The sequence below is a fragment of the Prunus avium genome, chromosome 1 (genome assembly GCF_965620075.1).
Source record: "Prunus avium chromosome 1, drPruAviu1.hap1.1, whole genome shotgun sequence".
In the NCBI taxonomy this organism is placed as follows: Eukaryota; Viridiplantae; Streptophyta; class Magnoliopsida; order Rosales; family Rosaceae; genus Prunus; species Prunus avium.
Genome location: NC_142284.1, coordinates 10,954,836 through 10,980,593, shown reverse-complemented (window position 1 = coordinate 10,980,593; position 25,758 = coordinate 10,954,836). Strand labels below are relative to the sequence as shown.

Sequence of the window (25,758 nt, the reverse complement as noted above, 5' to 3'; positions counted from 1 at the left end):
CTATAACTTCATGGGCTTCTATTTGTCCCATAATGTTAAGCCCCCCCTTTTAAAAAGCAAATTTTGTGTGCAGCTAAACGAATCCTAAAATCAACACCATATTATCTAACTATTTATATTGAATTATTAATTTATCTTAATATAAAATGATGAAAAATATATATTGAATTATGAAACAAATATAATTTTAATAAGTACACCCTATTCACCATATTCAACCTTAATCAAATGTAGAGAAGCTTTCATATTGCTGGGTGCCCACAAAGAACAACGCAACGAGCATTGACGGAGGCAACACCTAAAGGAAAGGTAAAAAAGTTTCATATTCATGACCTTTAGCGAGAAATTATCACCTCCAAGACAAGAGATCAGAACTTTGACACAATTGCTAAAGAGTTCAATGTACCATGGCCAGACAAAGTCTGGTGCCTTTCAATACTTAACACACTGAAATATGTACAACAAGACATGTCTGCTTCTCAAATGCGTTCCCTCTTTATGTTCAGAGTTGCTGAGAAGCCATCACTGCAGAGGTTCTTCCCCACAGGCTTTACAATGCTTAATGTGTTAGATTTGCAAAGTAAACCTTTAGATGATTTCCCAGCTGAAGTTGTCAACCTTTTCTTTCTAAAATATCTGAACTTGAGGGTACAAATTCATGTAAAAAGAGAAACTTGGTTTAGGATTGGTATTAAGGTGTGATAAGAGTGTATTAGGGTATACTAGGGGTATTTTTGGTAGTTAAATAGGGTGTACTTAGTTAATTTTACATTTTGATTTAAATATTAGGGTGTACTCAGTTAACTTTATGGTTCGTTTAGCAGCACTCTAAATCTTTGGGGTTGGGAGGGTGGATATATATTATTGTCATTAATTGTTATCACTACTAGTTATTTAATTTCTTTTTTTTCTCCATGCTACCTCGATCACCATTATATTCAAAAGAGCAATGTTAGGCATACCACATTTGCATACTACCTTGTGTACCACCTTTCTAATAGAGGTGAAACTCACCAATCCAATGGGGCTCACCTCTTTTAGAGGTGGTATATAAAATGTGGTATGACAAGCATTTCTGTATTAAAAAATCTCTATCATCATTCAATGGGTATGCATGTGTAGGAAAAATGTACGGGAATAGGATTCCAAAAGATCACAAGATACAAAATCAATCAAACTATGAAGTTTTATTTTTTTTCTTCACAGACCAAAAAAGAATTGTTTTATGATTTTCATTTGTAATCTACGCAGACACCATGCCAGAAACATAAGGAACTCCGCTGGGCTTGATCCACCGATCACCCTCAAAGAGCTTGGCAGGGGTGAAAGTGGCAGCTTGGTTGGCAGTAAGCTTCTTGATGCTTGGCCATTTGACCCTTTGGGCCATGTCAGCCCTAGGACCCCTGTTGCCGTACTCACCAAAAAAGCAAGTCTTGTGAAACATGGAACCAGCCCATTCTATCCACCCTTCAGGCTGAATGGCCTCATCAATCTGTGAGTGCATCACCACCACCCTTGCAAAGTCCTTCCATGGCCTTCCCAAGTAAGCCTTGTTCTTGTCCTTTACAGCCATGTACTCTGGCTCACCAGTGATGGTGCAGTTTTGGAGGACTATGGCTGTGATCTCGTTCTTGTCGGTCCTGCCTTGGGCTGTCACCATGCAAGACTGTGAATCCCCTGGCTTTCTCACCAGCATCTTGCAGTTTTGGAACAGCGCCACCCCATCCCCGAAGATGAAGTCTACGGTCCCGGTGATGGTGCAGTCCCGGTAGTATTGCCGGTAGGTTTGGGTGTAGAGGGTGTCTTGGTACGCGTCCATATGGCAGTTATAGAAGATGGAAAAGTCAGATTGCACGCGCAGTGCCACGGCCTGGTGCTTGATGTGCCCTGCTGTGTTCTCAAATCTTATGTCCTTGGCAACGAAATAGTCTCCAACTGCGGCTGCAAGGACGCAATAAACAAGAAAATGAGTTAGAATTAGGATATAAATCTATTACCAAAAACAATTAATTAATCAATGAATACTGCTAGCTAGGGCATCAAATGTGTTTACTAATTTTATTCACCAAATGATGTGTCATGGTTGATTAATATTTGATGAATAGTCATGTTAGTTATTAAGTGCGTGTTACGTACCGAATGTTGCAGTATTCATAGTTGCGGTGCCATCTGCCTTGTTTTTGTTACCGGAGATCTTTGTCTTGGTAGGGCCATCACCAATCATGAAGACATTGGTCATATGCCTATCAATGATGATTTGCTCTTTGTAAACTCCCTCCTTAATGTAGATCACAAATGTCTCATTGCTCTTCTTTGGGACCTCCTTCAAAGCCTCCTTGATGGTCTTGTATTTGCCAGTCCCATCCTGAGCCACAACCACGTTGGGCTTCAGGCTCTGTGGGGTGGCAGTCAAGAGATGCAGCTGGCGGGCACCCATCCATGAAGGCACTGCCTGGTAGTTCCTCTTGCTCTTCTTCGCAGTGAGGAGTCTACGGCGAGAGTTTAAGTTGAGGGATCCCAAGAGGGAGGAGATTTGGGTGACCATGGCAAGCCCATTACTTGTGAGTTCTTGTGCTGTCTTCAAAAAGCCCTTCATTTTGTCCCCGGCCTCACCCTTGGTGTCCTTAAACGCATCTACGCAAGTCGCCTGGTGATTGACGGCCGCGCTCAGCCACACTTTCAGATCTTCCAGATAATCATCGACCTTGGTGATCTCGAAAGGCCCCATCTTATCGACAGCGCCGAGGAGATCCTCAACGGCGGTGTTCAACAGTTCCTTGCAGACGTCCAGAGCCTGGCTAGCCATGGGATCCTTTGCCAGATCTTTCAAGGTGTCCGAGTTCTGGATCACCTCGCTCACCTTGTCCGCTGCTACCTGGAACCCGGCCTTGACCAGCTCTTTAGGGTCGGTGGTGTCACCGGCCACCTTCTCGAGGCTTCTCTGGCAGGTTTCTTTGTAGCTGGTCGGCTGGCAAATCGCCTCAATGGCCTTTTTCGACTTGGCGGGCTTGGCGGCGGGTTTGGCGGGTTTTTGGGCTTTAGATTTCATGATAGCCACCGTCACTCCCACTGCAATCACCACCACAAGCAAAACAACCACACCGATGATGATCATCTTCTTCTTCTTGGCATCCATCTCCGATGATTTAAGCTAAATTAATACTATATCAACAACGCTGGTAACGCACGTGTGTTTCGAGAAAGAAAAAGAATTAATTGGAGAAGAAAGAAGTAATCAAAACTGGGATTGTGTTTATGTTTTTCTTTCTTTTTTTATAATTTTTTCCCTTTTCCGGTGAGCTACAGAGCGCTGTTGGGGCTTCGCTTATTGGAGGAAGGATTCGGATGCCCCTACAGCTCTGTTCTGGTTTGGTACGGTGAGAAGGCATGGAATTTATAGGGAAGACACCATCCAAAAATTTCTGAATGACAGTTAATTCCGTTAGAAAATGTTAAGGTGGGAGATGACTGAATGTTGAGTCAAGACAAAATAGAGGTCGTAATCATGTTTTCTAAATTTGGATATAATCCAAATTTGAACATGTTACATGTAAGCCAAGTTTGCATTTGTAGAAAACTATCTCCACCTCCGCCCTGGGTTTACTCTCCCATTTATTTGTATAGAGGTAGCGCTTAACAGTGGCTCCCTTTAATCATGGACTACCAGTGCAATGGCTAGAATGTTTATATTTAGCTATACTTTATTAATTAGCTAGTCAAAGGGTAACCATACTTTCACCATTTTCCATGTCATAAAATAGCAATACCTATCCAATATGAAATGATTATTCATATTCCCGACTTGTCTACGTCTTTACACCTAAATTTCAATTTCCTATATGGTTTCTTTACTGCAGTCCTAATTCCTAAATAATATTTTCCATGCTCCCTCGCAAATATTTTCAAACTCCCTCTTGTCTTTGGTTGGAATTGATTATGATAATTTTAATAAAGGGTTACTTATTTTAATTTATATTTATTTGGTTTGTTATACTACATTTCTCTTTTGTACTCAAATTCAAGGTTGATAAATTAAGAAATATGTTGTTATATGTAAATTGCAAAAATTGTTGTCATATGTGGGGTTGGAAAAATTGTGATTTATGGAAGTGCTGGATATATTTAAATTTATATATGTTTTTTGATGTACAATGGGCAACACACCATGATATTGTTCATAACAACCTTAATTTTGCATAAACAACTAAAGTTCAAAATTTAACAGCATCACTCATAAGATAACTTATGCCTATAACTAGAAGTAGCATCAGCTCTATTGGTTTTGTGATGTTGTAAGTCGGAAAATGCATTAGTGTAATATAAAATTTTGATGCTATAAACCATATTTAGCATCGGAACTATTAAAACTACCAATGACATTGTAGGTTTAGGCATCTGGATCAACGTTTTTTTGGCATACAGAAGGAACTTTAGCATTAGTGTTTATTTATAGAACTGATGCTGTAAATATATAAAGGCAATGTTATAGGCAACTGTTGGCAACGATATTATCCATTGCAAATGGCAAAATTTGGTATAGTGTTATTATAAGTTCTTGTCAAGTTTTGTATGTAAGTTTTTGCCTACCAGGGTTTGGAATCCTGAATCCGCCACTAATAAAGACCAATATGACCACTTAGGTCTACGTTGGCACGATATTATTCTATTGAAGCAGGCGAGCATTTTTCTCATAAGCAAGCATCATATGTATAGTTCTATATGTTTATGAAAATGAATTGATTGGAAAGCTAGTTGGATTGAGAGCTGTCACTCTGACCTAGCAATAACCCTCAAAAAAGGAGAAGGCTTCTCTAGTTTGCAAAGGTAGTCATGAATGTTTGTAAATTGTATGTACGTACTATATGTGCGACCATGGTATTACTATTTAATAAATTACTTACAAATCGCCTCTCAGTAGGACAATGCATTTTATGTTTGTCTCAAATATCAGATGATACATGTATAGATAAAGTTTCATGTTAACCAAAACGATAAAGTTTTATATATTTTCCTTCTTTTATTTGATTTCTTAACCTAACTTTGAAATTAGAAAGTTGTGTTATTTGCGAGTTTACACAAGTCAGACGATAACTAAAAAATGTGATGAGTTATCTTTTGGATGTGGGGCAGAAATACATGAGGAATTATTGCCACAAGAAAACGTATAAGAATCTCGGTCGATATGAAGCATCCCAGCTTAATATCCAGAAATCATATTCAACCCTTAGGTTGCGGATTGTTTTAAAGGGCAATTTTTGTTGGCGAGTCCTAGTCCTATTCTATTTGGGTTTTATTTATTTTACCTTTTGTGTAGATATTATGTAATTAGGATTCCACTTATTTCCTAATTAAACCCTACTAGGGTTTGTAACTTGTATTATAAATACCTCCTTTCGGAGAATGAAATATATCTGAAAATATTCTACCATATTGTTTGACTTGGTATCAGAGCCAGGTTTCTGGTGACCTGTGTGTGTTGTGCCCACCCGTGTTCTACTCTGTGCCCTAATTTCTTTTTAGGGTTCTTGTGCCGTGTTCTACTCTGTGCCCTAATTTCTTTTTAGGGTTCTTGTGCCCGTGCCTGTGCTGTGTTTATCGTATCTGCTTTGTGTTGTGTTTGTTTCCGCTGCTATCTATCATGGGTGATGATTCCATAGTTGTGACTGGTACTAGTGCCTCTACACCGAAGGAGGCACGTCCCTCGCGTGATTACTCTACCCTGATTACATCTGACAAATTGGATGGCTCCAATTATGCCTCTTGGTCTCGTGGTGCGCGTATTACGATTACTAGTCGTCGTATGGCAAGTTGGATCAATGGGAAGAAGCCTGCTCCGTCTCAGGACTCCGCTGACTATACCGAATGGGAAGAAGATAATTGTCTGGTGCAGTCATGGCTTCTAAATTCCATGACTTAACCAGTTCGTGCCTTGTTCGAACGTGGTGATACTGCTTTTGATATATGGGAGGCTGCTCGGAAGACCTATACTGTGACTCAAAATAGTTCTCGTTTGTTTCAACTCCGACGGCAATCTATACTTATAGGTCAGAATGGTGAATCTGTGAAAGTGTTCTATGAAAAACTTCATGCTATCTGGCAGGAGATTGATTGTCTGCGTCCGCATGAGTTTACTTGTTCTACTGATGGGGCTCGTCGTCTGAAAGAAATTGAAGCCGATCGAGTTTATGATTTTCTTGGTGGGCTAGATCCATCGTATGATGGTGTTCGTAGCCGTATTCTTGCTCTTAGCCCTGTTCCACCCCATCTCGAAGCCTATGCCATGGTCATGGAGGAAGATACCCGTCAGTCCGCTATGCTTGGAGGAGGATCGCTGGCTCTTAAGGTGGATCCGGCACGTCACCGACCGGTCGCCCCGCAAGTAGCAACCGGTCGCCCGCCGCAAAAAAAGTTTGGATCTTCTGCTGGGTTTCGTCCTTCTGCCTCCACCTCTCTTGAAGGTCCGCCTAAGTGCCGCCATTGTAATGGGGATCATTACTCTGAAAAGTGCTTTAAGGAGCATGGTTACCCCGATTGGTTTGCTGACTACAAAGCTCGTATGTATGGTCCCAAGGCCATTTACACTGTGACTCTTGATGAGGCCCGTCCTCCAACTCCATCTGCAAATCTGTGTGCTTCTGATACTATGCCAGGTATGGGTTCTACTACTTGGATAATTGACACTGGTGCTTCTGATCATATGACTTATAATGATAAAATGTTTAATGAGTTGTTGCATAACCCTCGTGACCCATATATTACTAGTGCTAATGGTTTACCTTCCCCAGTTACCGGTGAAGGTACCATCCATCTTACTCCTTCTTTACCCCTATCTCATGCACTCTTGGTTCCCAATATTCATTGCAATTTATTATCTGTTGGGCGTTTACTTGATACACTTAACGCTTCTGCTACCTTCTATTCTACCCATTGTTTTTTCCAGGATCTCAGGACTCACGAGAAGATTGGGCATGGTAAACGTATAGGGGGGTTATATTACTTACAGTTGCCGGCTGCAGCAGTTCGTGATTGTGTCGCTAATAAAGCTCTGAGTAGCAGTGTCAGGGACAAGCACCAACTTTGGTTATGGCATCGTCGCTTAGGACATCCGTCTTTTGGTTATCTTAGACATTTGTTTCCTTCATTATTTAGTTCATGTGATGAGTCTAGTTTCAAATGTGAGACTTGTGTAATGGCCAAGAGCCACCGTACTGTTTTTCCCTTAAGTAATAATAAAGCTGCTTTGCCTTTTGAGTTAGTACATTCTGATGTCTGGGGTCCTGCTCGTGTGACTTCTCATGGTTTCCGTTGGTTTGTGACTTTTATTGATGACTGCACTCGTTTAACATGGGTGTATTTGATGAAGACTAAACATGATGTTGTCTCTATTCTTCCTGACTTTTGTGCCATGGTGTCTACTCAGTTCCGTGCTCGTGTTAAAGTATTTCGCACTGATAATGGCGGTGAATATGTGAATCATACCTTGGCCCAATTCTTTCGTGATCAAGGTATCATTCACCAAACTACCACTCCTTTTACACCTCAACAGAATGGTGTGTCTGAAAGGAAGAATCGCCAGTTACTTGAAGTTGCTCGCTCTCTGATGTTGGATATCTTTGTTCCCCATCACCTTTGGGGACATGGTGTCTTAACTGCCGCCTACTTGATTAATCGTACTCCTAGTCGGGTTCTTGATTTCAAGACTCCACTTGATGTGTTATGTTCTCTTACCCCTCCGGTTTCAGTCTCTAAGTTACCTCCGAAGGTATTTGGGTGTGTTGCGTATGTTCATGTTTACTCTCATCAAAGGAGTAAACTTGATCCTTGTGCTCTCCGCTGTGTCTTCATTGGTTATTCTACGACTCAGAAAAGTTATAAGTGTTATCACCCGCCTACTCAGAAGGTACATGTCACTTTGGATGTCACATTTCATGAAGAAGTACCCTATTATGTGTCTCCTTCCTCTTCAACTCAGGGGGAGAGGGGGAGTGAATTGAAGAGTTTCGGAGTGAAAAATAAGGAAATTTTTCCAGAACAGGATGAAAACGACCGGTCGCCCATAGGAAGCGACCGGTCGCTCGCATCGAGCTGGGACTACAGTAACGATACGAGGGAAGCGACCGGTCGCAGTGAGGAAACGACCGGTCGCGAACGAATCTGTCTGGATACGACCGGTCGTGTAGAAGTGGGCGACCGGTCGCAAATGAATCTGCTTGGAAGCGACCGGTCGCACATAGGAAGCGACCGGTCGCCCGCGTCGACGAGCGATAACAATAACGATACGAGGGAAGCGACCGGTCGCAAGGAAAGCGACGACCGGTCGCCAGACCAAAATTGTGGTTTTTTCGAGCCTCTCTCAGAAGGACATAACAGTGATATTGGCGACTCTCGTACATATGAAGTTGATAATATACCCCCCTCTGCCCTGCCATTGCCTCAATCAAGTTGTGATAATGAGGTACTTTCTAGTGATATGCCTACCTATTCTTTGCCCCCACGTACTACCCGTGGGAAACCTAAAGTACAATATTATCCTGATATACATGCCAAGTCTAAATATCCCATTAACCATTATATGTCAACTCATCGTTTATCTAAGTCATATGCATCATATTTGTGTCAATTATCTAGTGTATGTGTGCCAACTAAGTTGCAGGATGCTCTATCTGATCAAAACTGGGTAGATGCAATGCATGTTGAGATGGAAGCCTTGAACAAGAATGCTACTTGGGAGTTAGTTCCTTTACCAAAAGGAAAAAAAACAGTTGGGTGCAGATGGGTGTTTACTTTGAAGCACAAGGCTGATGGTTCCATTGACCGTTACAAGGCAAGATTGGTAGCAAAAGGGTATACTCAGACATATGGAGTGGATTACACAGAGACTTTTGCTCCGGTAGCTAAGCTCAACACTGTACGCGTACTTTTATCCTTAGCTGCTAACCGTAACTGGCCGCTGCTACAATTTGATGTCAAAAATGCATTCCTCCATGGTGATCTCAAGGAAGAAATATATATGGATCCTCCGCCAGGTATCCCTGTGACTTCTAAGGAGGGTGTGGTGTGCAAGCTACGGAAATCCTTGTATGGATTAAAGCAGTCTCCAAGAGCGTGGTTTGGAAGATTTGCTGCATCCATGAAGAAGTTTGGATATGTGCAAAGTAACTCTGATCATACTTTGTTTCTGAAGCGTCATAAAGGTAAATTGACTGGTTTAATCATTTATGTTGATGATATGATTGTGACTGGAGATGATCATGTAGAGATACAGAGACTTCAGAAGTATCTGGCTTCTGAGTTCGATATGAAATCATTGGGTGATTTAAAGTATTTTCTTGGGATTGAAGTTGCCAGATCTAAACATGGTATTTTTCTATCCCAAAGAAAGTATGTTTTGGATTTACTTGCAGAAACTGGGATGTTGGATTGTAAACCGATTGATACCCCTAGTGAGCAGAATCATAAGTTGGGGATATATCCCGATCAAGTTCCAACTGACAAAGAACGTTATCAACGACTTGTGGGGAAATTGATTTATTTGGCTCATACTCGTCCAGATATTGCGTATGCTGTAAATATAGTGAGTCAGTTTATGCACTCTCCTAGTGTAGATCATATGGGAGCTGTGACTCGTATTTTAAGGTATCTGAAAGTAACTCCTGGCAAGGGGTTAATTTTCTCCAAGTATGGCCATACAAATGTAGAAGGGTATACAGATGCTGATTGGGCAGGTTCAGCCACAGATAGGCGTTCGACATCTGGGTATTTCATGTTTGTGGGTGGCAATCTTGTTACGTGGAGGAGCAAGAAACAAAAGGTGGTGTCTAGATCTAGTGCTGAGGCCGAGTATCGGGGAATGGCCCATGGTGTATCTGAGTTACTATGGTTGAGAAGATTGTTGAAAGACCTTGGATTTGGGCCTAATAAACCCATGGAGTTATATTGTGACAATACGGCTGCGATTGCAATTGCTCATAATCCTGTACAACATGACCGTACAAAGCATGTGGAGGTTGATCGAAATTTTATTAAGGAAAAGTTGGATGCGGAGATTGTGTCCTTCCCTTTCATCCGTTCAGAGTATCAGTTAGCTGATGTTCTTACGAAAGCTGTTTCTACAAGTATCTTTCTCAACTCGCTTGACAAGTTGGGCATGCGTGACGTCTTTGCTCCAACTTGAGGGGGAGTGTTGGCGAGTCCTAGTCCTATTCTATTTGGGTTTTATTTATTTTACCTTTTGTGTAGATATTATGTAATTAGGATTCCACTTATTTCCTAATTAAACCCTACTAGGGTTTGTAACCTGTATTATAAATACCTCCTTTCGGAGAATGAAATATATCTGAAAATATTCTACCATATTGTTTGACTTTTTGTTTTATTTTTTTTATTTTTTAGAGAAGGCAATATAATTTTATTCATTAGAGAAAATGAGACAAGTATAAAAGGTGGGCTCATATCAAACCAAGAGATAGCTTGGCTACAGATATGGAAATAACCATCTCCAGTGACCCGAGACAACAAAAGGGCTAAATTTAAACCTCAAGAGGATATGAGTTTATCTTATTATAATTATCTCATCCGTATGTACGTAGCAGTTCAAATTCACAAAAATGTTAAAATGTGTGATATATATTGATAATCATAAACAAAAGGAAGGCATCCCACAAGATCACAACTTCACAAGACACAGAATCAAGCTGTAAAGTAAAATTGTTTTTCTTTTCCTAAGAAAAGAATTGGTGTAGTAAGATTTTTCATCTGGGGATCTACACAGACATCATGCCAGAAACATAAGGAACCCCACTGGGTTTGACCCAGTTATCACCCTCAAATAGCCTCGCAGGGGTGAAAGCCGCAGCTTGTTCTGGAGTAAGCTTCTTTAGGGTTTGCCATTTGACCCTCTTGGACATGTCAGCCCCAGCACCCCTGTTGCCGGACTCGGCCACAAAGCAACTGGTGTGATATTTCTCACCAGTCCATTCTGTCCATCCTTCGGGCGCAATCGCATCGTCAATCTGCGACTGTATCACCACCACCCTTGCAAAGTCCTTCCATGGCCTCCCCAAGTAGGCCTTGTTTTTGTCCTTTACAGCAATGTAGTCTGGCTCACCAGTGATGGTGCAGTTTTGGAGGACAATGGCTGTGATCTCATTCTTGTCAGTCCTGCCTTGGGCCGTGACCATGCAAGACTGTGAATCCCCTGGCTTTCTAACCACCATCCTGCAGTTTTGGAACATCGCCACCCCATCTCCGAAGATGAAGTCCACTGTCCCGGAGATGGTGCAGTCACGGTAGTATTGCCTGTAGGTTTGGGTGTAGAGGGTGTCTTGGTACGCGTCAATGTAGCAGTTGTAGAAGATGGAAAAGTCTGATTGCACACGCAGTGCCACGGCCTGGTGCTTTGCGGCTCCTGCTGTGTTCTCAAATCCTATGTCCTTGGCAACGAAGTAGTCTCCAACTGCGGCTGCAAGAATGCAGTAAATGAATGAGTTAGAATTAGGATATGTACATAATCAAAATAAATTAACTAATGAGTACTGCTAATTTTATTTACTAAATGACGTGTCAATAATTTGTGACCGACGTACATTATTTTAGCGAACATATTTAGTGAATAAATATGTTAGGTGTTATGTGTTACGTACCAAATGTTGCAGTATACATAGTTGCGGTACCATCTGCATAGTTTTTGCTACCGGAGATCCTTGTCTTGGTAGGACCATCACCAATCATGACGACATTGGTCATCTCCCTATCAACGATGACATACTCTTTGTAAACTCCCTCCTTAATATAAATCACAAAGGGCTCGGCGCTCTTCTTTGGCACCTCCTTCAAAGCTTCATTGATGCTCTTGTACTTGCCAGTCCCATCCTGAGCCACAACCACGTTGGGCTTCAGACTCTGCGGAGTGGCAGTCAAGAGATCCAGTTTGCGAGCACCGATCCACGAAGGCAGCGGCTTATAAACCCTCTTACTCTTCTGGCCACCTGACGAAGAACTGAGGAGTCTGCGGCGGTGGGAGTTTGAATTGAGGGATCCCAACAGTGAAGAGATTTCAGAGACCATGGCAAGTCCATTGCTTGTGAGTTCTTGCGCGGTCTTCAAAAACCCCTTCATTTTCTCCCCGGCCTCACCCTTGGTGCCCTCAAACGCGTCCAGGCAAGTTTGCTGGTGGTTGACGGCGGCGCTCAGCCACACTTTGAGGTCCTCAACATATTCATTCATCTTGCTGGCATCTAACGGCCCCATTTTATCCACGGCGCCGAGGAGATCCACAGCGGCGGTATCCAGCATTTCCTTGCAGACGTCCAGAGCCTGGCTGGCCATGGGATCCTTGGCAAGATCTTTCAAGGTGTTAGAGTTCTGGATGACCTCGTCCAGCTTGTCCGCTGCCACCTGGAACCCGGCCTTGATCAGCTCCTTCGGGTCGGAGGTGTCGCCGGCCGCGTTCTCGAGGCTGCTCTGGCAGGTTTCTTTGTAGCTGGTGGGCTGGCAAATCGCCTCAATCGCCTTTTTCGACGAGGCGGTTCCTTTGTGCTGTTTCGCGCTTTTTCTGCTGCATGTGACACCCACCGCCACCGCCACTATCATCGCCACCCCAATAACAGAAAACACGACGATGGCGGCGATCTTCTTCTTCTTTGCATCAGCCGTCATCTTGGATGATTAAATTAATAAAACAAACAACTACAACAACGCTAGGTAACACACGTGTGAATGAGAAAGAAAATGAATTAATTGGAGAAGAAAGTAATGTAGCTTTCTTTTTGTATAATTGTTTTTCTCTTTCTCCAGTGAGCCACAGAGCGCTGTTGGGGCTTCGCTTGTTGGAGGATGGTTTTTGGTGCCCCTGAGGCTCTGGTCTGGTTTGGTCTGGGGAAATGGCATGGAATTTATAGGGAAGACACAAACCTAAATTTTCTGAATGGCAGTTAATTCTGTTAGGAGATGGTGAGGTTGGAGATCACCCTGTCTCGAGTCAAGACAAAATAGAGGGTCGTTAATCATGTTCCCTAAATTTGGGAGTATTCAAATTAAGACATACAAATATCGTATTAAGTTACTGGTAAGTGACTTCATTACAAATATTGGGTGGCTAATTTTATGTTTTGTTTTGGGTTTTCCGCTTTTTTCTCAATTAGTGAGCGGTTATATTTAGTTATGACTCTCCTTCAATCATGGATTGCCATGCAGTTACTATAGAAAGTACTACTATACATGTAGCTAGCTAATCACGTCGGACAAGATAATTTTTTTTTTTTTTGTTCGAATCGTCGGACAAGATAATTGGGATATATATATATTTTTTGTCAAAGTAATTGGGATATTATATTGAATCAAATTAACGTGTGTGTATGCTAGCATAATTGTGATAATCATGATTTATCTATATTTGGCACTTTAGTGATTTTGTATTTGTTTTTGTTCCTCTTATTCATAAAATACTATCTTTTTTTTTTTTTTTTTTGGTCAAACGATGGAAGCAATTTATTAAAGCCGAATTGTAATGTTTACATCAGCAGCAAGAGTGTCAAACAACCACTCAGGCCAAAGTTGATCCCATTTAAACTTCCCACCCACACGAGATACATGCGCTGCTACCAAATGAGCAGCTGCATTGCACCTGCGATTCACAAAAGTAAAAGATACCTGACCCACATGAGAAGCCAGTAACTTAGTATCATGAATAATACCATCAATAATAGTATCCGTCTTCATATTACCATGTAACATCGCAACAAGTTGTTTACAATCTGTCTCCACCATCATCCAAGTAGCCTTAGCCTCCAAACCCGCAGCCACCGCCTCTCTCACTGCTTCTGCTTCCGCAGCCAGAGCCGACTGGCACGAAAAACCCCCCACACCCCCTGCCATTTCCATCCAGCCGTTATTGTCCCGAACCACCCAACCTGCTCCACCTCTCATGTGCGCTTGGGTCCAAGCACCATCGCAATTAAATTTCATCCAGCCATCAGCCAATTTCTGCCAAGTCTGGAAAAATCGGATTTTGATTAACTTGCCTAATTTTAGCTTAGCAGATAAGATTTTGGTTAGTATCAATATTTTTCTTTGCCAAAGATGGGTCCACATGTACAGACATAATTGTTTTTTTTTTTGGGAAAGAAGAACTCATTGATAAAATTAAGAGGATACAACAATGTCATCATTTACAACTGATTCCAGCCAGAAGGGAACCTCTTCAATCCAGGTTACCATAGTATCACAATTAAGAGCATGCCTTGCTAGAAAATGAGCTACTTGGTTACACCCTCTTGGACTAAAAGAGATAGTAACTTCATCAAAATGTTGTAGACTCCTCTTAATATCATCAATAAGATGCTCGTCTGATGCCCACAACTCTTCCTCATCCTTCTTTACATCATTTACCACCCCTTGTGAATCAGACTCCATTAAAAAAGAAGAAAAGCCAGCATCCCGAGCAAAATTCATCCCGAAATGAAGCGCCATGATCTCTGCATGTTTAGATGAGGTGGCATTGGCAAGAGGAAGGGCCATAGCCGCTATCACTTCCCCTTTGTCATTTCTAACAACAGCACTGTCACAACCCGATTAGAAAATAAAGAATATTCCCAAATCATGGCGTGAGTCATACCATAGTCATAAGAATAAAATCCTACAACCATGATATGATGAGAAATAGAGCCACAAAAATACAAATTTACTTAACATTACAAAATGAGAGTCGCAGTAGCTTGTAATTAACTACACACTAGGATATTTAACAAACGGTTGACTACTTACAAATATTAATTACACAAATCAACAATAAAAGCCCATCAGCTTAGTTGAACCCGCTTCCTCAAACTTCTTCTTTAATCCTGCACAATCTATTAGGGTATGAGCATTCTAATGCCCAGTAGAGTACCGTCAAACCCCTCAAAGTCAGCTATTATAGTTAATCAAAGTGTCATGCATCAAACAACACAAGATATACAAATTATGCAATCATACCAGATAAATAAATTTGCATATGCGGTGATGCCATGAACTCACTCCCTTCTAATCCCACTAATTCATATTCTAGGGCAACAAGCATGCATGTCCCATACCATGCGTTTTACCACTGTGGCTCCGAATACCCTAAAATATGAACTAGCGCCCATCTGTCCCTTAACCCATTTTTCTTTTGTTTACGAATTTCTCAACTTTCACTTATCATTAGAGATCCTGCTCCCATCACCTTAATATATTCAAGCTCTGCTCCCATCACCTGAATATACTCCACATTTTATTCAGATATATCTAAAGCCTTCTCCCACCCCTTAGATATATCTCAAACGACACACACACACTCCAAGCACCACTGTATTTTTGATGCATATGTAGTGCAGCACAAACATCATTTATTTCTGCTGAATAATGCCACAGATAATAACAATAATATATCAGGCTTAATCACATGAATAATAATATTCACAAAACATCAAATAATATCCATGGAAAAACATCAATAATAATATTTACATAACATCAAATAATATTCACGGAAAAACATCAATAATAATGTTCAGATAACATCAATTAATATTCATCGAGCAAAGCAACAATAATATTCACGGAAAAACATCAATAATAACATTCACATAACATCAAATAATATTCATATTTATAATACTATATATAAGCACCAAGATTAAAAGTGATATAGCCCAATCATCGGGAAATCAGAAAACCCTACCTCAAGTCCAGCTAGCTTAACCTTGTGCGGTTTCGTCCTTGAAAGTACGCAAAGTAGAACACCTAGTTAAGATAATTTACTGATTAAAATTTATTGGAAATAAGGAAAAAAATTTGAGTGTCCAACTAGCGCATGTAGACCTAAAACCCCAAAATACACTTGACAAGTTGTTTGACTCAATTGTTACTCCCTTAACCTCACATCCAAGCAAGCATAGAACCAAGCGTTAAGGAAAAACTAATTTATTCCCCTCCTATAATAGTTCTACTCTTTGGGCTGTTTAAAATCAGGTGGTTCGGCTCTAGACTCATAAAGAAAATTTAAAACATCAATTTAAAACTAAAATTTCAGTTTTGCTAAACATTTGGGTTGGAACACGTTAACTTTGAAAATTCACTAAATATTGAGTTCAAATCAAAATAATGTAAAACTTTCCAGATCACAACTAGACATAGAAACATTAAAGATGACAAAATTTTATAAAAAGACATAGAAACATTAAAGATGACAAAATTTTATAAAAATTAGGGTTAAGGAAGCATGTCAAAATAGAAACCAAAACAGACTAGGCTGCATAACGTTTTCTTTTCAGGTTTGTAAACTTTATTTTGAAAAATCACCAAAATTACAATTTACAACCAAACTGGATAAAACTTTCCAGATCTGAAGAAAATATGAGAAAGTAAAATATACTAAAATTTCATGAAAATCCAAGTTTAGGAAGTTTTCAAACACTTACTTCAAAACAGGGTATGCAGCAGAATCAAAACAATTCCAGCAGGATAGTCTCTACTTTGAAATTTCACAAAAAATCAATTTAAATTCAAATGGCACAAAACCAACTTTGAAATAACCCTTGAGATATTCATTTTGATGTAACAAAACCCCAAAATGAAATTGGAACAAAAATCACATCGAAATAATCTAGATCTTCACAAAAACACACTTCGAAAGATATATATATATATATATATATATATATATATATATATATATATATATATATATATATATATATATATATATATATATATATATACTTGAGGCATTCTAACCAACACTTGGTTTAAAATTAGTACTCAAAGAGACAATAAAAAGATGAGCTTCAAGCCTTCAAAGAATCATTTACTTGAGAGGATAGTGGCTAATTTGGGCAAATTAATGATAAGCCATTTGAGAGAAAGTACATATCTATAACAAGAAATTCAACATAATAACAAGTTTTGTTCACACCAATTTTTAGAGAGTTATAGTGGTTGGGTTTGGATGATCTTTGGATATGTTATAAAGAGGACAATTTGGAGTAACTATCCTGAAGAAACCATAGTGTTTTGAGCTTTTGAAATGAGTGTTTTGAACTGAAAACGAGAGAAGGAACCAAGGTTGAAGACTATAAATAAGTTCCACTCTAAACGTTCCCAAGGTGGCTATAGAAGTCCTATCAATCTGAAATTTTGATATGTTATCATAGACAGCATTCCAAACAACTTTGATGAAGGAACCAAAGTCATTTGAGTATAGGAAATCACAGAAACAAACTGAAACCGAGCATACTGCTGTGAAATCAGGAAATGGTAAACTTATTGTGATCATACCAACGTTTCAGAGCCTATACTAGTCGGATTGAGCTGAAATTTGAGTATGTTATAGGAATCACGTAAATGAACAATTTTTATGAAGAAAGTTTTCTCATTTGAGCTTCCAAAATTTGAGTTCTCGGCTGCTCCAAGGAAGTGACGAATTTTGGATTTTTGAAGAGGAACAAAAGAAAAATGAGGATGAAGATAAGTGAATGAGGAAGAAAGGATGATACAATGAATGATGAGGATAAGAGTGAATTTATGATTGAAAAGCCTTAGGATAGGTGAGTCATCAAGTTAGAAGAGAGTGTTGATACAATGAATGGGGAGTAAGAGCTTAATTAGGCTAGGTGAGTCATCAAGTTAGACTAGGTGACTCATCCCTTCATAAATGGTGGATAGGAAAGCTTGAGGCAAGGGGTAAAGAATGAAGGAGGGAAGAAAGCTTTGGCTTACACGTTGCTTTCTCTTCTTTTCTTTTCTTTGCCTACAAGGGTATTTTGGTAATCTATCACACATAGGGGTGTTTTGGTCATTTTTGTCCAACTTCAAATTAAACATACTTGATTTAATAATATCAATCTAAAATCACTTGATAAAATACCCATAATCATTCTCCACAATTATATTATTTTTTACTAAAATATGAAATTCCACCTTGAATTTTCGGGGTATTTCAAGCACCAATTCCACTCACACCTGTTTCGGGAATAAAAGCAGCATCAACATTCAGTTTATATCTACCAACATGAGGAGACCATTTGGTTGGTTTCTTTACAATTAACTTAGGTTCCCCTTTCACAAGACTTTCATATTCATCAGCCAAAAAGAGAGCTCTGTTGAAAATCACATTTTGTGCACTAGTGCGACCTTCAATAACAGGTTTATTTCTGTTTTGCCACAGATTCCAGTAGATATATAAATAAATAAAAAGCATTTCATACTTCGAAAGATACATAGTGGCAATTTCAAACAGATCCCCATAGTTGGAAAAATGTAACCCTGTAAAGACCTCCCTGAACAACATTTTTATCCGAACTTTTTGGGCATTAGGACAACTCTACAAAGCATGAATTATAGTCTCAGAATTCACATTACAAATGGGGCAAGAGTCATAAGAAATTATCTTTCTTTTCTACAAATTAGATCTACAAGGAAGATAATTTTTAATAGCTCTCCAATTAAAATATAAAATTGTTAGCTATATTGTACAGACAGAATTGTTAGTAATAAGCTTGAACTTAAAAATATAATAATGTTAGCTATATTGTAATTGTAGAAAATTTTGTTGATGTAACATCTGAATATTGTATCATACCCCAAAAAAAAAAAATATCTGAATATTGTATATTATTTTGGTATAATATTCAGTGGATATTCCTGATTTCCTTCCAATTTCTATAAGTTTATAATGACATTGGATATCACTGTGTAAAGAGAAATGAGTGGGATAAATATTCCAAATAAAACAAAATGAGAATGAAATTTCTGTAAAGATATAAGAGAGAATAATGGGGGGTACATTAATAGATCGGCTGCAGACTTCTACTCTGATTTTTCCTTATACATAAAATTTATTTTATTTATTTTGACATCAATGAGATTATTGATCCTAGAAATTTTAAAAAAGTAACATTATTGGTCACAACATTATTGATCCTGTATATCAAATGTAAGTTTTGAAGCAGTATTTGCCTGTTGGGGAAAAAGGATCTTGTTTGTTCTGTTGGAGTTTTGTCCTGAGAGTTTCAGAGTTTAGCTCTCTGTAGTTCTAACTTGGCAATAGTACCCAAGTGGACTTCATCTGGACCATCTGCTATTCTCAGTGTTCTTGCCGTGGCCCAAAGATGAGCCAGACAAGTGTCGGACGACAAGCCAGCAGCGCCATGCACTTGCATTGCCATGTCAAGCACCATCAGCGCCATGTTTGGGGCTGCTACTTTTGCCATTGCTAAAGTTCCTCGGGCCTTTTTGTTTCCAAGTCTATCAAGTTGGTCAGCTGCCTCCAGAACCAACAATCTTGTTTTCTCTAGCTCTATTCGACACTGCAACACAGAAAGCCGACTTAGAAAAGAGTCCAACATTATTGCAGTAAGAGATGAATCTGAAGATATGCAAGGAAGATTCAACTCAGATCACTTCTTGAATCATTTGAACAGCTGGAAAGCCTGGAGTTCTTAATCATCTGGGTTGCATAATCAGTCTCTCTTTATAAATTTATAGAAACATAAGTTTCTCAATTATGCTATTGAAGGGTGTAAAATTATCATACCTTCGCAATATCTGAACGAAATGAGCCCTGTTCAGCAATCAACTTCCCGAAAACTTTTCTACTAAGAGCCCTTTGAGCCATTATCTGCATGCCACGCTCAGCAGCTCCCATCAGTCTCATGCAATGGTGCAACCTTCCTGGGCCTAGTCTACCCTGCAGAAATTAAGTTTGCTTTAATAACTAAAGCAAACTGAGGATAACTGCACACTGAACCTAGGATATGCCCAGTCACAAAACCAACAAGAGCTCACAAACAAACTAATTAAGTCCTCAAAAACTAAGAATCATCTCTTAATTTGCAAAAAGAAATCTCAGAAATGAAGATAGATCATTTTGCGTTATAGGCCAGCCTGCAGTGATACACACATACTACAAGCTTCTAACAGGACATTGGAGATTATCAAAGTCCTTAACCATGCAAGTTGCCAAATCAAATTGTTGATTTAACTCAGAAAGCTTGAATTTTTAAAGTTGGAATTTTCAAATATCATTTGGTGAGGTTGAGAATATCTGTCAACGAAAAATTGCTTGCAGTAAGAATCAAATCCAACTTAAAATACGGATATCAAAATTGCAATATGTTACTCAGAAAGCAATGAACAATACCTGTGCAATCTCAAACCCACGTCCTTCTCCTAGTAGAATATTCTTTGCTGGGACACGTACATTCTCAAATAGTACTTCTGCATGCCCATGAGGTGCATCATCAAAGCCAAAAACTGTAAGTGGTCTCTTTATGTGTACACCTGGAGTCTGGATATCCACTAAGATCATAGATTGCTGCTTATGCATGGCAGCATTGAAGTCCGTTTTTCCCTACATAGTATTCAGATAAACTTCATTAATTATATAAAAAATGAACTGAACAATTAATTAAATGGTATACAAGAAGAACCAACCATGACTATAAGAAGTCTGCACCTCGGATCCATAGCGCCACTTGTCCACCATTTTATTCCGTTGATTATGTATGAATCTCCTTGTCTGTACATGAAGTTCAGAGGCAATCATAAATATGTATCCAACAGAAACTTGAAGAAAATGGCATATAATGCATCCAGTGATTGCAAATATTTGTGGAAGAAGCTTGGATGAAAATATTGAGATTTGAGATACATTTCCTATATAATTTCATTGAAAGCTGCTGTTTTTAAAATCAATGATTTGAAAAAGAGGACACTGCCATAAATATAGATGCTGCATAAACTCACCTTTCAATAGAACACTCGATATTGGTTGCATCAGAGGATGCAACTCTAGGTTCCGTCATTGCGAATCCTGACCTGATTTTTCCCTCAAGCAAAGGAACAAGCCATTCAAGTAGCTGCTCTTTGTTCCCATACCGCAACAATACCTAAAGTAAGGGGTTCAGTGTACAACCAGATCAATAAACCACGCAAAATGACAGACATTTTACAGAAAAGTAACTAAACAAAAAACATTGCACTATTTAAACATATGTTCATCTGCATATCATTAGGATCAAGAGATGCTTCACCAGAAAAGGAAGCCATTTGGTTGTAACACTGGTTGATCATTCATAAACAGTTGGTAATGTAAAAACTTTCCTACCTCCATATTTCCTGTGTCAGGTGCACCACAATTGAACACTTGTGGAGCCCAAACAGAACGACCCATGATCTCACAAAGATATCCATATTCGAGGTTTGAAAGACCTGCGCCCAATAAGCGATCGTAGGTATTCTCTGATGGAAGATGATTGCTTCCATCAAAAATCAATTTTCTGGCCCTGGCAGCACTATCAAACTTCACACAAGTACAAAGGCAGAAGCCAATTATGTCCATTGGAAAAAAAAAAAATTATGTTGCATATACACAATAAACTAGTTTCCAAACTGGGAAAAGTAAACATCACACATACAGGTATCCATAAGTTCCATAGGCCTTCTTTCTTTGCTAGCTCCTTTAACCTCTCCTCCTCTGGATGGACCATCCAACGTGAGGTAGACTCAGCAAGTTTGTAGAATTCTTTTTCCATGGGATATATGTGATCTTCCAGGAACTTTAACAACCTGTTTCTCAATTCCAAAACCCTTTTACCGGGGACAAACTTCCCTCCCCCTTTTGAAAATTCTTGATCTTCACTTTCTTGTCCAGATCTTTTCAAGTAGTCTTGAGAAACAAAAGCGCCTTAGGCAACAGTTTGGTATATCAATAATCTTGCAAGTAATTATTGTTGAAAACTGAGATAAACTTTTTTTTTATCCATGTGCAAAAACATGTAATTCAAGGTCAACAAAATTTTCAGATGGCATAACTACCTGATGGAGGATGCTTGGGAAGCACAGATTCTCGTTTAATAAATTCCCATGCAAAGTCTATAATGAAATTAGCTCTTTCCCCTGCATGCTGGGCACTCTCTCCTCCTGAAGCATTACCCTGCATTGTAATGGTCAATTATCACTTAACTCCATTATACAACATCCCTGTAACTTGATTGCACAACATCCCATGGCAAAAGGGTTTGCACTAAACTGAACACTCAATTTTAAACTATTGCTCCAGAAGATACCATGATCCATCTACTATAAATCCCTGCATAAATTGATGCTCCACGAAATAAAGAAAAGGCAATATAGAACTTCCACTCTGAAGAAGGCCATGGCTTTCCCTGCAATGCAACATTTCCAGCATAAGTCTGTCAGTGAACAGAAGTTTTCAAAAACAGAAAATAAACTACCCACAATAACCATGTACGGGACCATCAGGTGGGCAACATTCATGAAAATCAGTTATATAAACCGATTTTGAACACCTAAACTTAAACACTACTAATTAACTTATATGGGCCAAAAGTTCATTATGTAGCTTTATCAACCATGGGAAAATGTCAGTATTAACACCATCTATTCTTAATGTCTTTGACAACCACCTATGAATCAACAGTAAATGACAACAAAAATGAGCCCACACAACACTGTTCATTCAATGTTAATGTACTGTTTTGGCTTACAGATGAAGAGCAGTATTCTGCCACATACTGTGCCTGAGACGGAATCCCTTCTGGAACCCCAGTCTGTTCCAAACCTTCACCAAGTTCAACCCCAAGGTCCAAGTTGTAAGGCTGCAAAGGAATGAAAGTAGTAATCAAAGTGAGAAATCCCAGGATAATACAATTATCTAGACTATCTCCAAGGCAAAGAGTTGAGTTTGAAAATAGGCAAGTACCAAAGAGCTGTACGCAACATCACACATTTGGTTTCCAAGAGTAGACAATTCCCAGTCAAGAATGCCAATGACTCGATCCTGCACATTAAGAGTTTTGCATTAGACGTGCACTCAGATTTTTAAGCTGTATATTCTAAACTTCAACAATACTAAGATCCATCCAAAGTATAGCATGATAAAAGGAAGAGAGAGAGAGAAAGAGAGAGACACGTAAGTTTGTATTTTGTTATTGAACATAAATTTTGACGACTGAAATGCATCATCCTCAAAAGATTGTCCAGAACAGAAGTAGATTGATGGAAAAGTTCTCTAACACACACAAGCATGGATATTATCTCCATGTAAGCACTCAATATGGGCTCTTGGAGTACCAACCTCAATAGGATGAAACACAAGATTGTCAATGCGAAAGTCCCCATGAACTAAGCCTGCTGCAGCTGCTGAAGAATCTTCAAGAGGAATGTGCTGCTGTAACCAATCAATCAGCTCAAACATCTTTGGATTCCTCTTGGGCTTGCCCTCACCAGTTGAGGCAATATATTGCTTTGCCCACCTCTCTACCTAAGAACAGCATAGGAGTCATAAGCCCCACCAAGTTATAAGAACAATAGTTTTTATCAATAGCTTTTCAAGCTCATTTTAGGCTCCGATACATGCATATTAAGTTTTCAACTGGTACCCTTTACCCCTTTTCACATACTGAGTAAATTCGTATACGATTTAGCAAATAATATTTATGCACCTGCCGTTTACAATAGCTGTCGCGGCGCCCATATTTTCCTAGACCAATGGCATCAACATCAGCAGAATGTAGGGATGCTAAAGCATTTGCAGTTGCTTGGTAAAGTGCCCTCCTCTTCTCAGGTACTACACCCTAATCAAACAGAGAAAAAAACATAAAACAACCAAGAAGCGAGTTATTTACCACCGGAAAATCGACAAACCGTGCTGAAGGAAGAAAATTTTAAATCGATTAAAAAACAAGCAAACCACCACTAAAGCTATAGTGCCAATCCAATATGCACATCAATGATAGTTGACAAAGGAAATTGGTACCGGTAGCTTGGGGTCGAGAAAAATGCGTCCTTCCAGAAACTCCATGATGTAAAAGGGTGTTCCAATCACGCTTGGGTCGGTACACAAACAGAACACCTTAGGAACCGGAACCAGTGTATGAGTACCCAATGCCTGAAGAACCTGTGGCCAATAAGAGAAAAAAATATCATTTTTTTTCTTTTTTTGCAGCTAAGCAGGGTATCTTAACTACAATCTTGACTTTTTTTATTAAGTTTTGAAAGAAAAAAAATGCAAAAAATACTGTCTTTTTGCTGCTTTTTCTAAGCAATCAAATAACATTGCAGATCGAATTGTGAGTAAAAGAAAAACAAAAGAAGAGATGGAGATATTAACCAGGAACTCTCTCTCGACGGCATGAGCAGACTGGAGCAACTTCCCCGCAGGCTTCTTTCTCAAAACGTAGCGTTTCAGCGACGCCCCCGAACCCACCTCCAGCTTATACGTCGGGTTCGATTGCCCATGCCCAAACTAATCATTCCACGCACAACCCAAATATCAAAATCCAGAAACGCATACACACATACACACATACATATAATTGTATAGACAGAGAAAGCGAGAACCTTCGAGACTGTGAAATAAGAGGGAGAGGGAGGAAAGCCAGTGACGTTAGCGGAGGCGTAGGAAAGCAAGGCGTTGAGGTCGAAGTCGAGAGGTTTTCGATCCATTTCGATAGATTTACCAAACAAAAAAAGAAAGAAAAGAAAAAAGATTAAAACTTTTTGAATTAAATTAAATTGGTTTTGGTGTTCTTGTTCGTGTAGCAGCTTGTGGTGTTTCTGGGCGAGATAAGCGTTGAGCAGCTGAACGATTCTTAAACGCCTGACTCAGTCTCCTCCCTCAGTGTCATTTGCCTCGTAAAAAACAATGAAAATTAAATCGAGGATGAGGGGAATGGAGTGCACGCTCTCGAGTGCGGAATTCAGACCTACTCGCAGGTTTGCCGGGTCATCCTGCACGTGCGTGACGTGTGTGGGTTTCCCTGGCGTGTTGGATTTTAGTGGGCACTGTTGGCGGATAGGGAAAAAACGCCAGGCAAAAAGAGGATATGCTGATATTATAGTTACGTTGGAAGGGGCAACTTGTCGACAACCGGCTGTCGATTAGAGGTGTCAAACGGGCCGGCCCGTCCCATTTAAACTCGTGCTTTTAATATTTTCGTGCCGTGTCAGACCGGTCCATTTAATTTATCGGGCCGTGCTGTGCCGGCCCATTTAATAAAATCATTGATCCCGGCCCGGCCCAAAGCCCATGTCCATATTCAAACGGGCCGGGCCGGGCTCGTGCTCGTGCCATACTCGGGGGCCAAGAACCAACCCATTTATTTTGAATTTTTTTCACTTGATTTTTTTTTTCCACTAGATAATTCAATTTATAAACATTAAAAATATAATTAGAGGCAAGAAATTATGAACTATTTGAAAATATTAATCAATCAAACATCCAAACAATATGAAGGGGCGGAGGGCAAAAAATATCCAACTCCACAAAGTCCACTTGAACTTTTCATCTTTAAACAACTTATTATTTTATATGTGAAGAAATATTTTGCTTTGATTATAGGAAGCGTATATGTCATATGTATTGATTATATATCAAGTCCAATGTTGTTTAATTAATTTGTAGTTGATATGTTTAATTAACTAAGGACCCAAGTAATTTTCCTAAAATGAAAGACATCAAATATATGTTTATGATTTTTTTTTATAAAAAAAACATATAAACAATGACATTAGATGTCAAATTATTGCATTTTGACATTTTGAGAAGAAAAAAAAAAGCTAAATGGGCCATGCTTGGGCTCATGCCGTGCTTGAAGCGGGCTCGGGCCAAGCCCGGCCCATGTCGGGCCATGGGCCGGCCCGGTCCATTGGACCTATTTCTTGATCCCGGCCCGGCCCAAATTTTCGTGCCGTGCCGAACACGGCCCATTAATATTT

General features: G+C 39.5%; 4 protein-coding genes across 5 annotated transcripts; all 4 read right to left on the bottom strand.

The window, feature by feature from the left end:
• Nucleotides 1-1,119: 1,119 nt before the first annotated feature.
• Nucleotides 1,120-3,354, bottom strand: LOC110750207 (putative pectinesterase/pectinesterase inhibitor 28). Its single transcript, XM_021950495.2, has 2 exons — nucleotides 2,137-3,354; nucleotides 1,120-1,941 (listed from the first exon to the last, which is right to left on the bottom strand). The coding sequence occupies exons 1-2, from the start codon at nucleotides 3,134-3,136 to the stop codon at nucleotides 1,244-1,246; spliced, it is 1,698 nt and encodes a 565-aa protein (XP_021806187.1). The 5' UTR covers nucleotides 3,137-3,354; the 3' UTR covers nucleotides 1,120-1,243.
• A 7,254-nt stretch (nucleotides 3,355-10,608) lies between these two features.
• LOC110750208 (putative pectinesterase/pectinesterase inhibitor 28) lies at nucleotides 10,609-12,859 on the bottom strand. The gene is made up of 2 exons (XM_021950496.2): nucleotides 11,643-12,859; nucleotides 10,609-11,461 (listed from the first exon to the last, which is right to left on the bottom strand). Exons 1-2 carry the CDS (start codon nucleotides 12,655-12,657, stop codon nucleotides 10,764-10,766), a joined length of 1,713 nt encoding a protein of 570 aa, XP_021806188.1. The 5' UTR covers nucleotides 12,658-12,859; the 3' UTR covers nucleotides 10,609-10,763.
• Nucleotides 12,860-13,491: 632 nt separating this feature from the next.
• LOC148297289 (uncharacterized) lies at nucleotides 13,492-13,926 on the bottom strand. The gene has a single exon (XM_088245599.1). It carries the CDS (start codon nucleotides 13,924-13,926, stop codon nucleotides 13,492-13,494), a length of 435 nt encoding a protein of 144 aa, XP_088101725.1.
• Nucleotides 13,927-18,744: 4,818 nt separating this feature from the next.
• On the bottom strand, nucleotides 18,745-24,714 carry IBR3 (acyl-CoA dehydrogenase-like protein). Of its 2 annotated transcripts, none has more exons than XM_021950491.2 (16): nucleotides 24,382-24,714; nucleotides 24,152-24,286; nucleotides 23,798-23,938; nucleotides 23,484-23,615; nucleotides 23,117-23,302; nucleotides 22,742-22,819; nucleotides 22,527-22,637; nucleotides 22,086-22,184; nucleotides 21,835-21,952; nucleotides 21,435-21,685; nucleotides 21,125-21,319; nucleotides 20,764-20,906; nucleotides 20,452-20,536; nucleotides 20,159-20,368; nucleotides 19,553-19,705; nucleotides 18,745-19,325 (listed from the first exon to the last, which is right to left on the bottom strand). In XM_021950491.2, exons 1-16 carry the CDS (start codon nucleotides 24,484-24,486, stop codon nucleotides 19,029-19,031), a joined length of 2,439 nt encoding a protein of 812 aa, XP_021806183.1. In that variant the 5' UTR covers nucleotides 24,487-24,714; the 3' UTR covers nucleotides 18,745-19,028. The 2 variants fall into 2 exon arrangements, with proteins under 2 accessions (XP_021806183.1, XP_021806182.1); XM_021950490.2 differs by having other exon boundaries at nucleotides 21,435-21,703; nucleotides 24,382-24,713.
• Nucleotides 24,715-25,758: the final 1,044 nt, after the last annotated feature.